Source organism: Heliangelus exortis, chromosome 23 (assembly GCF_036169615.1).
Source record: "Heliangelus exortis chromosome 23, bHelExo1.hap1, whole genome shotgun sequence".
Taxonomy (NCBI): domain Eukaryota; kingdom Metazoa; phylum Chordata; class Aves; order Apodiformes; family Trochilidae; genus Heliangelus; species Heliangelus exortis.
In genome coordinates this window covers 4,571,637-4,585,103 of record NC_092444.1, presented here as the reverse complement: position 1 = coordinate 4,585,103, position 13,467 = coordinate 4,571,637, and the positions used below count along the sequence as shown (strand labels likewise).

General features: G+C 54.9%; 1 protein-coding gene across 4 annotated transcripts in view; it reads right to left on the bottom strand.

Moving 5' to 3' along the window:
- Positions 1–757: 757 nt before the first annotated feature.
- Positions 758–13,467, bottom strand: part of AGRN (agrin) — a 121,933-nt gene continuing 109,223 nt past the window's right edge. For all 4 annotated transcript variants that reach the window (XM_071767320.1, XM_071767321.1, XM_071767322.1 and 1 more), the window contains 11 exons: positions 12,286–12,515; positions 11,657–11,791; positions 11,393–11,489; positions 10,884–11,048; positions 9,818–9,929; positions 7,859–7,975; positions 7,232–7,421; positions 5,953–6,040; positions 2,725–2,949; positions 2,034–2,137; positions 758–1,032 (listed from right to left, as the gene is read on the bottom strand). In XM_071767320.1, coding sequence (XP_071623421.1) covers positions 875–1,032; positions 2,034–2,137; positions 2,725–2,949; positions 5,953–6,040; positions 7,232–7,421; positions 7,859–7,975; positions 9,818–9,929; positions 10,884–11,048; positions 11,393–11,489; positions 11,657–11,791; positions 12,286–12,515 — 1,621 coding nt within the window. In that variant the 3' untranslated portion in view covers positions 758–874. The remainder of the gene's footprint in view (positions 1,033–2,033; positions 2,138–2,724; positions 2,950–5,952; positions 6,041–7,231; positions 7,422–7,858; positions 7,976–9,817; positions 9,930–10,883; positions 11,049–11,392; positions 11,490–11,656; positions 11,792–12,285; positions 12,516–13,467) is intronic.

The following is a 13,467-nucleotide window of genomic DNA, read 5'->3' as shown; positions in this document are numbered from 1 at the left end:
AAGCAGGTGGTTAGGACATGGCTGGATAAACCACAGTGAGGTTTCACAGCTGCTTCTGCACGTGTCCAAGAGGAGGAGGAGGAGAAACCAACAGAGAAATCAACATTTTTCCTCCCCCCAGCACCTCCCAGTCCAGCAGTCGTAAGACAACCAAAGAGCAATGCTTCCCTGCCTGCTCAGAGCAGACCTTGGTCTCTCTTCCAGTGCATGGCATCCCTGATTTTAACAGAGCAGAAAGGAGAAAAGCACTTGAGATTCTTACACACATAAATTATAGTGAGAGGAAGGGGAGGAGGAGTGGGATGGGGTGAACACAGGGCCACGGAGAAGCCCCAAAGTGGGGTGGCAATTCCTGCTTCTCTCCAGTGGCCACTTCCCCAGCTCATGGGGGGCTTTGGGGCCAAGCCTGAGCTGGGAAGGTGAGGAATCCTTGAGGACCAAACATCTCCCAGCACCAGGATCCTTTCCCCCCCCTCCATGGCATGAACGACCACCCAAGAACACAAGGAAGGAGGGGGGGGAAAAAAAAAAAAATCACCGAAACAAAACATCACCCCCAAAAAAGAAGCTTCAAGTATGAATCAAGATTTACAATGCAGGTGCAATGGGGAAGTTCTTCTGTCACTTCTTGGAGACTTGGTTCAAGGTTTGTTCTTTGTTGCTGCTGCTCTTTGACTGACCTGGATTGACTGCAACCGAACAAATAACCCAAAAGAAAAAAGGTGGTTCCTCCCCTCCCTTTTTTTTTTTCTCCCCCTTCCCCTCCCTCCCTCCCCCCCAAAAAATATAAAAAGCAATAAGTTTACAAAAATAGAAAATAATTACAGCAATAGGCAGGAGGGGGGGGGAGGAGAAGGGAGGGTCCCCTGGGGGTCTATTTGGCTGAGCAGTGTAATATCCTGGGGTTGTTTAAAGCGTCCTCCACCAGGTGAAGTTCTTGGCGATCCACAACCACGTCCCTTATGCAGCCCACAAACCCAGTGCTGTAGGCTTTGGGCAGCTTGTGAGCCATGCTCAGCTTCTCCATCCCCCCTGCAAGAGAGGAAAAAGGGAGACAGCATCACCCCAGGGTTCCCAACCCCAAACCCCCAACCCCAAGGAGCCTTCAGGACCCAACGGAGCCAAAGCCTCGGCTGAGGTTGATGGAGAAGCAACATCCAAGCAGCTCCAAGCTGGGGTTGAGGTGGACTCACTGAAAAGGTGAAATTGTCTCTTGAATCAGCTCTGTTTCCATAATATGTCAAAGCTATTCCCAATTAACAGGGTCCCCTCCACCCTTCGTTAGGAAAGGAATCAACCAAAGCTCCCCCGTTTCTGTTTACAAGTCCCAGAAAATCTCCTCAGCAGACCCTTTCCCTCCTCTGAGAAGATTAGAAAAGGAAAAAGTCTATTGGTAGCCACACAGCTAATGGAAATTGGTGCCAAAATAGAAGAATTATAGGATTTTGGGGAAAAAACCTGAATATCAAAAGGAGGGTTCCAAGTTAGCAGGTTACTGAGTCACAGAATCAACCAGGCTGGAACCTCTGAGATCATCAAGTCCAACCCTGGATCCACTACCACCTGGACTGCAACTTTCTGGCAATAATTGATGAAAAGAAGGAATTTTTTACTATACAGAAAGTCAGAGGAAAAAGAGGAAAATCGGAAGTGAAATCAGAGAGAAGGAGAGGAAGAAAAACAGCACCAAGGAGCAGCAGAACATCAGACTTCAAAGAGACAGGAGACAACTTTGGACTTTTTCAGGAGGGTGAAAACCTTAATTGCTCTCTTTCTTTTTTTAATAGCCCTTTTTCCCTGGGGTGATTAATTTGCTTAAAAATCCCATTTTTCCTGTTTTCTCTCCCTCTATTAACTCCTTTCCAAGACTTCTTTCCAAGGTGGTGGTGTTGTTTTCCCCCTGAAATAAACTCTTGGCACTTGCTTAAACCAGAAAATCCGGTGCTTGGGCAATTTGGGTGATTCCTGGCCAAAAAAAAAAAATTAAAAATAAAAGTTCTGGACCATAAGAGGACTTCACCCCCCTGACTTACCCAGCCACAGGGCCCCATCTGTGTCGAGCTGAGTTGCCCCCAGAGGGGAAGAGCCAGCAATGGGGGCTTCGTTACCAACTTGAAGGGAACCTTCTCTCTGTACCCTGTTCCCAAAGGGAGGGAAGAAGACACAGAAGATGATTAGCAATCTTGGAGGAAAAAAAAACCAACTCAAAGGTGCTTTATGCTACACCCAGACTCTGGGCACCACTGCTGGAGTGTGGAGCAGGGCTCATCCTTGGGTCCACGTGGCACGGAGTGGTCCTTGAGGTGATGGCATCACCTCCCTGGGCATCCCACAGTCCCCCTCCCTGCCCCAGCTTCCTCCTTGCCCCCTCCAGACCCATCCAGCAGAAATCCCTGGCATGCTGGCTGCCTGACCCACGCTCCACTCCCCCCCCTCCCAACAAAAATAAAAAGGGACACGAGGAGAATGTCAAACCCGCAGCCGGCTCAAATAAAAGTCACAAAACCTCCTGGACCTCCTCACGTCCAGCCCTGTGACATTTCCAGGCCTGTCACAACACGCAGGGGCACTGCCCACATGCCTCTCCTCTATTCTTATCCAAGAAGAGGAGTGACCTTTGGGATCAGAGGGCACGGAGCCACCGCCGTGACTCAGGCTCCTCGGTTTCCCAGTTTCACCCATCCTGGAGCCACCACCCACCGGGTCCCTCTCTCCCTTCCCCACCTGAAGGCTTTGATGTGGATCCATTGGTTGGTGTTGATGGGGATGGTGGAGCGTAGGACCACGGGCTTGGAGCCCAGGTCATAAGTCATCTGCACAAACCCATCCACGATGGCCAAGGCGATGTAATCCGAGCGCTCCAGCCCCTTCCCGCTCCACAGGATCAGCCCCTGGGTGGCTTCTGTCTTGATGCTCAGCTCAAAGTGGTTGGATTGCAAAGCCTTCTCACTGAGTGGGGAGAAAGGAAGAGTTAAAAAATGTGGCTGCAGAATGCCAGAGGCAGCCAGCTCCTCGGAGAAGCTTTCTGCTCTCTCCCTGGCCAACCAGCTGAGAACCTTCAAACCACCCTGGGTCCCAGCTCCCACACTTGGGGGGCTGCAGCCTTTGCCTGCTGCATGGGGGGGGCAGCAGGAAAGCTCTGAACCAAGCCATAGGATCAAAGAAATGGTTCTCTGGAGGGCTGGAAGCCTCAGAGCAGGAGCATTGCCTGGCCTGGATGAGGGCAGCTCAGGGGAGCTCCTCCATCTTCCTGCTGCCTTTCCAAGGTGCACAGTTCTGATTTCCCTGATTTTCTGATCTTTTTTTTTTCTTGGGTTTGCCTCCTCACGTGAGGTCTGCTAGGGTGGGCTGGTGAACAGCACCCTAATCCAACCAGGGTTTCCCCAAGGAGGGATGAAGGAAGGAGAGGACTTCCCCTAGGCTGGCATCCCCATCTTTGCTCAGTCCCTGCTGGAAAAGGCTCTTGGCAACAGTGACGTTGCCATCTGGAGCCACCACCTTCTCTCTTGGGATGTCCCAAGAGACCCTGTTGACACAAATACACACATGGGACAGGCAACACGGGCAACACAGACAGCTTTTTATTCCCAAGGGACACTGAGGCCAAGGGGCTGTGCTGGAAGGAGGGAGCTTCCATCCCATCCGCTGCAGAGCTGCATCCCTTACCAAATAAAAAGCCCAGGGGAGGGACAGAGGGGACAAGCACAGAGACAAGAGACATGCTGAGAGCAGAGCAAGAGACACCAGAGCTGAAAGCCTGGCACGGACTCACCTGAGCTCCAGGGGATAGTCCAGGGCTTCAGGACTTGGGATGTGGGAAGAAAGGGGAGCGTGCCATAAGCGCAGGGCAGCCAGGAGACCCTTCCCTCCCCCCCACTGCTGGAGAGGGAACCTTCAACCCTCCACGAGACCCAAGGTGCTGAGAAAACAACCCAGCTGGAGCAGGAAGCCTCAGCCACCCTCCTTGGCTTGAGGTTCCTCAGGGCTGGGGAGCTTGCAGGCTTAGCTGGGGGGAGCAGTGGTGGCAACCCCATCCCTGGACCTCCACAACATCCTCCTGGGATCTCCCAGTGTCCCCATTGCCCTTCTGGGCTGGGTGGCCCAGGATGGAGCAGAGAATAATTTGGGGGCTCTGTGTGAGGACTTTTGCAGGGCAGAGCTGCTGGTTGGGTTTTTGGGGTGCTGCAGAGCAAGGGTCCCATCCTAGCAGGGAGCTGGAATGGCCTCTGAGTCAGGTCTGGGGCACTCAGGGTGAAAAAAAAGGGGAAAAAAAAAGGGGAAACCCAGGACTACAGCTGTCCTGCTGGCACCCAGGGGCTACAGGCATGACAGGAGCATAAAAATGGACCTGCCCCCCAAAATATAAATAACTGGAGGGACATGCCTTGGGAGCAGAGCCCAGAGAAGGACTGGGAGCCTTAGTCCTGCCCAAAGCACCCCCCAGCACCTGCCTGCTGGCAGCAGAAATGACTTTTTATGGGCTGAGGTTCCTGAGTGCTGCTGCCCAAGGCCAGCAGAAGGATGAGAAGCATGAAGGTGCCTTGCAGGATGGGGACATGGCCAACCAGGACATAAAAGCCCAAGGACACAAAGGCAGCAGCTTCCAGCTCCTCTGCAGGGCCAGCCAGAGGGAACCAGCCCCATGGTGGAGATGCCACCCAGGCCACCATGTGCCTGGAGGGCAACTGTCCAGGTTAGGAGGGTTCTTGGCTCCCCAAACCCCTTTTCCAAACCACCAGAGCACCTCCCAGAGTGCTGTGGAGATGCAGGTGATGGGTTGTGGGGTTCCCCTGGGGTTGCCCAGCATGCAGCCCACCCTCCTGAGGCTCTGCCTGACCCCAGCTTGGGGAAAAGGAGGTGAAATGATGGGGGATGGGACAGGTATTGCTCCCTTGCTGCTGGAACCTGTCCTGCTCTCCCAAGTGCTGCTGTCCAGCAGGACAGACAGACTGACAGACAGACAGTGAAGCTGCCTGAGCACCTTTCCTGGGATCTTCTAATCCAACTTTCAAGGTCCCTTCCAGCCCCTCACTTTCTCTGATGCTGGGATAACTTTTTCCCAGAGCAGGGTCCCTCCAGGAGGTCCCCCAGGACCACATCCAGGTGGGTTTTCTTCCTCATCTCCAATCTAAACCCTCCCTGGGCAACTTGAGGCCATTTCCTCTTGGCCAAGGAGCCCAAACTCCTTCCAGGGAGTTGCAGGGAGTCTGAAGCTCTCTCCTCAGCATTTTTTACTCCAGGCTGAGCCCCCCCCCAGACAAGAGGACAACCCCTGCCTGCAACATCACCTCTGCTGCATCCCAGCTGGGTTTGGGTCCCTCACTGCCTGGGGGTCTCCTCACCCTAAAACAGACCCCTGGGGTCCCCTCTCAGCCCTGCCCTGTGCTCCCTGATGGGTGGGGGGGTGGCAATGGTGGAGGGGGTGGAGGGCAGATGGCTGTGGGGAGGAGCAGGGCATTGGGAGGGGGGGACACTTTACTTACACAGGGATCTCATTGGTCAGGTGGCTTGAAAACAAAGAAACAAGGACATTGAGAAGAGACAGAGAGGAGAGACTGACAGACAACAGGGTGGGAACTGGGGCAGCAGAGAGCCTGAGGGTGATGGATGGAATCCAACCTGATGCCCTGAACCAGAGCTTGGGGCTGGGAATTAACTCAGGGGCTGCAGAAGGACAGGTACTGAGTCCCTTGGAGGGGAAATATCCAGCCCAGAGACAGAGCAGGACCTCAGCCAGCAGCTGGGTACCAGCCCCAGACACCCCAGGGTCCCAAGAGGCACCTCCAGACCATGGGGTGAAGGTGGAGAAGGCACTGGAGAAGTTTTGCTTCAGAGGTAAGGGTTAGAAGGGAGCACTCAGGACTCTGGTGTGGCTTTCCCCTCTTTGACTTCATCCTAACAGCCCTAACACCTTTTTTTTTTCTTTTTTTTTTGGCTCAGCAGCCAGGTTACCTCTTTGTCACAGCATTGTGGTACTCCATGTATGTCCTGCCATCAAAAGCAATGGCCTCTGCATCTCCAGCAGCCTTCTCAATGAGCACTGGAGGAGGGAAAAAAAGGAGCTGTCAGGCAATGCTGTCTGGCCCCCCCATCCTTGGCAGAGCAGGCATGGCCAAACCTCCCATCCCCTGGGCCATGCCAGCACCCTGGGGCCCTACAAAGGCTTTGCTGGGGCTTTGGACCATCCCCCTGCCATGAAATCTGCAGCCTCCTTGGCTTCCTGGCTGGAGGAAGAAACTTGGAAGAAAGAAACCCTGATCTGGAGACAGCTAAAGCATCACTCAGCCCTCCCAGCTCCAGCATCCAACCCCATTTCCCACCCCATTCTGCTTCAAGAAACAGAAGAGGGGTCCCCTGGATCCCTCCCCAGCAGACACCACGAGGCCAAGAGCTTGGGTTTGGCTGTGGAAGCAGTTTCCTTGCAGGGGCTGGTGGGTGGGTGAGGGTGGGTGAAGTTCTTGGGTGATATTGGGTGATGTTGGGTGATGTTGGATGGTGTTGGGTGTTGTTGGGTGGTGTTGGGTGAGGTTTTGGGTGAGGTGTTGGGTGATGTTGGGTGTTGTTGGGTGTTGTTGGGTGATGTTGGGTGAGGTTTTGGGTGAGGTGTTGGGTGAGGTGTTGGGTGAGGTGTTGGGTGAGGTGTTGGGTGAGGTGTTGGGTGAGGTGTTGGATGGTGGTGTTGGGTGATGTTGGATAGTGTTGGGTGGTGTTGGGTGGTGTTGGGTGATGTTGGGTGGTGTTGGGTGGTGTTGGGTGGTGTTGGGTGGTGTTGGGTGGTGTTGGGTGGTGTTGGATGGTGTTGGATGGTGTTGGGTGAGGTTTTGGGTGAGGTGTTGGGTGATGTTGGGTGATGGTGTTGGGTGATGGTGTTGGGTGGTGGTGTTGGATGGTGGTGTTGGGTGATGTTGGATAGTGTTGGGTGGTGTTGGGTGGTGTTGGGTGATGTTGGGTGGTGTTGGGTGGTGTTGGGTGGTGTTGGGTGGTGTTGGGTGGTGTTGGGTGAGGTTTTGGGTGAGGTGTTGGGTGATGTTGGGTGTTGTTGGGTGGTGTTGGATGGTGTTGGGTGGTGTTGGATGGTGTTGGGTGATGTTGGATGGTGTTGGGTGGTGTTGGGTGAGGTTGGGTGAGGGTGGATGATGTTGGGTAAGGGTGGGTAATGTCAGGTGATGTTGGGTGACATTGGATGGTGTTGGGTGATGTTGGGTGCCCAGCCCTGCCCTGGCTGTCTCACCTTCCTCACAGTGAGCCCCAGAGAAGCCCCTCTGGCAGGCACATTCATAGCTCTCCATCCTGGGGCTGCAGGTGCCCCCATTCTGGCAGGGGTTGGGTTTTTGGGTGCAGGGGTGGCCACGGAAGGGGGAGATCTCGATGGCACTGCGGATGTTCTGCTCCTTCAGCACGGGCACCCCCTTGATGGAGATCTGGCAGAGATGAGCAAGAGGGAGGCACAAGAGTCAGCACCCATCACCCCAGCTCTCTGCAGGGCCAGCACCCTCGGGGAAGAAGGGGGAGATGGGAATCCAGAGATGGGATTCCTGTCACCCACCCCCACCTCCCCTTCAGAGCATTGGAATGGCCCAGGACAGTGGTGGAGTCACCATCCCTGGGGGTGTTTAAAAGGTGTTTGGGCCTGGTTTGGACTTTAGGGACATGGATTTGTGGTGTTGGTCAAAGGTTGGACTGGGGCTCTTCCAACCCAACCCCTCTCCAGATTCATCGGCGCCCAACGTGGGGCCCGAGCCAATGGACAGCAGGCTCATCCTTGGTGTCCTCCAGCAATGCCAAGCAGTGCATTTGGCACCTCTGCCAGCCAGACACCTGCCCCAAGCTGCCTGGGGAGGGAAGGGGGGGGTCTTACCCTCTGCACAGCTCCCTCAAAGCTGGTGGAGATGGCAGCTGCTCGAGCCAGCTTGCTGAAATCAGGGGCTCCCCCCACATAAAATGGCTCCTTCAGGTTCAGGAAGGTGTGAGGCACCTGGGGAGGAGAGAGGAGAAGGTGAGATGGATGGAGGGATGGACGGAGGGATGGATGGAGAAGATGCCATGTTCTCTAGACACTTGGCCTAAGCTACCCAAGAGGACAGAGAAGGCACAACCAGAAACTGGGCTGGTGGGAAAGCAACCACCACCTGCCTGTGCCCCAAACTGCCCCAAATCCCTGTGTCCTGGAGCTGGGAGGATGTAGGACATCACTACCCAGCCCTGGGGACACCAGAGCAGGACAGCTTCCTTGGAGAGGATGCCAGGAGACCAGGTCCCCACCTTCTCCTCCATTCCCTGGGCTGCTTTTCCTGCTGGCCACCCAGCCCCGGCCCAGCTGCCCCCCAGTCCCCTGCCCCCCTGCCTTGCCACCAGGAGCTCCAGGTGGCCACCAGCCCTGGCAGAGGGATGAGCTCCACCAAACCAGGCTGTGGGAAGGGTGCTGGGAGGAAAAAGGAACCTCCTGGGAAGCTCCTCGTGGGAAGCAGCAGGCACACCAAGGGATGGATTTTTCTTCTTAATTTCATTTTTATGAGATGCTCCACGTGGTGTGGAGGCCCCCAAAGCCAAGTGAACAAATATTGCTTCAGGCTCCCCAAGGGCTAAAATTGGAACCCAAAACTCATCCCAGAAGGATGCCCTTGGGTTGAGCCAGAGGTGCCCTGAAGCAAATGGGCAGAGGAGGTTCTCCTGCATCCCATGGGAGGTTGGGAGGGAAAAACCCCTCCTTGCTGTGAGGTTTCAGCCACCAAAGGGATGATGTCCCCACCTGGGCACCTGGGATGGACCCAGAGGCACAGCAGGGAGGGAAAGATGCAGTTATGTGACCATTGAGTTAATGTTTTGTGGAGTTAACACGAGGAACATGACCGGATGAATTGAGATGCTTCCAAAAAAAATCATGGAAAAACCTCCCGGAAAGTAATGAGGGAAGGAGTGGCACTAATCTACAGGGATCCTACAGCTGCTTGGTCTGATGGGGGTGAAACACTGAGAGCTGAATGGAAAATGAAAAAAAAAAAAAAAAAAAAAAAAAAAATGAAAAACCAAAAGAAAAGAACAAGGTGGAGATGGAGGTGCAGTGTGGGTCATACTTATCTTTACCTTACGGGATTTCTGGGATCCAGACAGCAGGGGAGGGAGAAATACAAATGAAAATCCAAGGGAAAGAGAGAAAAGGGAGATCAGTGGGTAACATCATAACACTGCAAGAGCCTGGCTGCAACCTGTGCCTGGGAGAGGCAGGGAAGAGGCAGGGGAGAAAAGGGTCTCCAGGGAACCTCCTCATGCCTGTAAAGTCTTTCCCACCAGCAGGCACACCAAGGAATGGATTTTTCTCTTAATTTCATTTTTTTCTTAATTTCATTTTTTATAAGATGCTCTTCTAATGCCCTCCAGGGTGAAGCCCCCCAAAAACCAAGTGAACAAATATTGCTCAGAAAAAATATTGCAGAAAGCACCAGGAGGGACCACGGCCAAGCAAGGGGGGACCTTCCATGGAGAGAAGCTTGGAAAGATGAGAGGGAGGAAGAAAGAACAGCAGGAATGCTGTGTAAACTTGATGCTGCACTTCTAGGTGGATCTTAAGGATGAGTTCAGCAGCAACTGGGGCTTCTCCTGCTTTCTCAGCTCCTCTGCCAGGAGGAGGAATGGAAGGAAAACTCTGCTGGGAAACCTTCGGGAACCTCTCCTGGAGCCCTGCAGCATCCTTTTCTCCCCAGGTCTCACCCACTCCTCCTCCTCCACCCTTAAAGTCCTGGGAAGCTCTGAGCTCCTTTCAGACATGAGAGGAGCAGAGCTGGAAGCCCAGAGAGCTCTCCCTGCCCCATCAGCTCACCGGGGATTCTCCCATCACCCTCTCGCCGTTGTTGATCCTCAGGACCCCTTTGCGCCCGTTCCTCTCCAGCCAGACACTCATCCAGGTGTTGAGGGGCACTGGCTCTTTGCTCCTGGGGGGGTGGGGGGGACAAGGGAGGAGAAGACACATGGGTGACAACTCTGCTGTGACCCACCTGGGGACACCTCTGGTCCCCCAGGTGACCAAGAGCGACCAGACACAGCCAGGGTGAAGCCTTCTCCTCCTGGGCAGAGGAGCTTGAAGGCACTGCTGGGCATGGAAAGCCACCACTGCTGGACACTGAAAGCCACCACTGCTGGACACTGAAAGCCACCACTGCTGGGCATGGAAAGCCACCACTGCTGGACACTGAAAGCCACCACTGCTGGACACTGAAAGCCACCACTGCTGGGCATGGAAAGCCACCACTGCTGGACACTGAAAGCCACCACTGCTGGACACTGAAAGCCACCACTGCTGGGCATGGAAAGCCACCACTGCTGGACACTGAAAGCCACCACTGCTGGACACTGAAAGCCACCACTGCTGGGCATGGAAAGCCACCACTGCTGGACACTGAAAGCCACCACTGCTGGACACTGAAAGCCACCACTGCTGGGCATGGAAAGCCACCACTGCTGGACACTGAAAGCCACCACTGCTGGGCATGGAAAGCCACCACTGCTGGGCATGGAAAGCCACCACTACTGGACACTGAAAGCCACCACTGCTGGACATGGAAAGCCACCACTGCTGGACACTGAAAGCCACCACTACTGGACACTGAAAGCCACCACTGATGGGCATGGAAAGCCACCACTGCTGGACACTGAAAGCCACCACTACTGGACACTGAAAGCCACCACTGATGGGCATGGAAAGCCACCACTGCTGGGCACTGAAAGCCACCACTGCTGGGCATGGAAAGCCACCACTGCTGGGCACTGAAAGCCACCACTACTGGACACTGAAAGCCACCACTACTGGACACTGAAAGCCACCACTGTCCCTCCCCCCTGCCTCTCTTGTCCCCCCCAGGAGCAGGGCACCTCCCCAACCCCCCTACCTGAGCACAGCTGCCCCTTTGCCCAGGTCGTATCTGTACTCCAAGTAACCATCGTGTAAAGCCAGAGAGACAAAGTCCCCTTTGCCATCTGTCTTCTGCCCGTTGTAGAAGATCATCCCGCTGGGGTTCTTGGCCAGGAACACAACTTCCATGGACATTTTGTCCCTGAGGAGAGGAGAATTATGGATACCCAGCTGCCCACCTGCTCTTTTCTTCCATCCCTTGGAAGCCCTCTGCCCACCTGGGACTCCAGGTATGGCAGAGATGCCACCCCATTGCCAGGTAGGTTCTGCCATGCTCAGGAGGCTGCTCCTCAGCCCCCATTCACCCCACACCAAAGCCCTGAGGGCACGGTGAGGGGCTCAGCCTGGTTGCAGGGATGCAGGAAAGCTTCCCCAGGTGGAAGGGAAGAGCTCCAGGGGTGAGGAGATGCGAGGTGAGGTTCAGAGCTGTCTCCCCAGAACCCAGCAATGTTCTCACCTGCCCCTCTCCCACTCCTTGGCACTTACTGGAGGTCAGGAACGAAGCTCTGCAGCCCGTTCAGCTCCAGGTAGGAGAAGCCATTGAATTCCGGGAGGAAGGGCATGGTGTGGTCCTGCTCTGTCACTGGGCACAAACGAGGGAATGGTGAGGAAGAGGAGGCAGAGCAGCTTCAGCCAGTGCCCCAGAACCACAGCAGGCGAGGGCTCCTGGCCACCCAAAGTGGGGGAAAGGAGGCCCTGCAGTTCCACCCCCTTCCCCAGCCCCATTTCCTCTGCCAGCTCCAGTCCCACCTCGCTCGCAGAAGTCTCCTTCCCGACCCATGGGACAGGCACACAAGGCACCTCCCTCTGGGAGCACCAGGCAGGTGGCAGAGATGTGGCAGGGTGAAGGCTCACAGGGGTTCCTCTCGTCAGCACAGGTGGGGCCTGCAGGAGCAGGAAAAGTGAGGATGTCATTTCACAAGATGTCAGGTGAGCATCCCAAACTGGAGGCCCCCAGGAATGCCAAACATCTCTGATGGCTCCTGATGGCCCTGCCAAACACCTCCTCCTGTCTCAGGTGGGGTTCCCATCACCCCCTCTATGGACTCCACGAAACACCCTGGCCAGAGTTTTCCCCTAAAAAATGCAGGGGGGGGGGGGGGGCTGTGGAATTTTTTATGTGTGCACAGGAACAAACAGCTCCTGGCTCTTGTCTTATGAGCACATCAAGAGGTGTGACCCATGACACTGACAGATGACCTTTCAAGGTCCCTAACTTCTGATGCTACCCCCTAAATTAATTGACTTCATTAATTGACTTCATTGATGTGGCTTCACATCCCCCCTCCAACCCAACCTCCAACACCTCGGAAGCTCCCGCCATCCCCCGGGACCAACCGGTAGGACCAGTACCAACCAGTACCACCCCCTCCCCGTACCGGTGTAGGTGTCGAGACACTGGCAGTGGAACATCTCGGCCTCCTTGACGTGGCAGATGCCCCCGTGGTGGCAGGGGTTGGGGTGGCAGGGGTCATTGCCACACTCCCCCACCCCACTGCCATAGAGGACGTCGCTGCCCTTCTCCCGCAGGTCGTACATCTGGTTGTTGACATCCAGGAGGCGGATGCAGCCCTTCAGGCCACTCGTAGCTCCTGTCCTCTCTGCCACCCTGAAGGGACAGAGGACAAATTAAGTTGGGGAAAGGGGGTGTGTTGTCCCCGAGGGTAAAATCGCAGTGAGGTTTGTGTCCAAGTCTGGAGGTTCCAGCATAAAGGGGACAGAGAGCTCCTGAAACCATCAAAATGCTGGAGCACCTCTCCTGGGAAGACAGGGGTTGGGGTTGGGGTTGTTCCTGGCTCCAAGGTGACCTCCTAGCAACCTTCCAGTGTCTGGAAGGGGCCTACAGGAGAGCTGGAGTAGGGACTTTGACACGGGGTGTAGGGAGGAGACAAGGGGAAATGGTTTCAAACTTGAAGAAGGAAGATTGAGGTTGGACATTAGGAAGAAATACTTTAATTTATTTCTTTAATTTAATTTCAGGGTGGTGAGACACTGGAAGAGGTTGCCCAAGGAAGTTGTGGCTGCCCCATTCCTGGCAGTGTTGAAAGCCAGGCTGGGAATGAGTCTCCTTCCTATTCCTATTCCTATTCCTATTCCTATTCCTATTCCTATTCCTATTCCTATTCCTATTCCTATTCCTATTCCACACTGGCCCAGGGTGCCCCCAGAAGCTGTGGCTGCCCCATCCCTGGGGGTGTTGAAGGTTGGATGGGGCTTGGAGCACCCTGGGCTGGTGGGAGGTGTCCCTGCTCATGGTGGGGGGTGGTTACATGGTCTGTAAGGTCCCTTCCAACCCAAACCTATGGATTCTATGATTCCCCCATGGCATTTGGCTGTGGATGTTTTTGCTTGGGTCCCTAGAGAGCAGTGGGAACATCTGTATCATCTCCTTTCCCTCCTGGCTGGAGTTTTTGGCCAGGAACCCTCTGCTAGCCAGGGGCTTTGAGGTTCCTCCCAACCCAACCCACTCCCTGCTCCTGGCAGGGGGGGGCTGGAACTGGGTGATCTTTAAGGTCCCTTCCAACCCAACCCTAGAGTTCTACAACTCTAAGAGGTTCTCC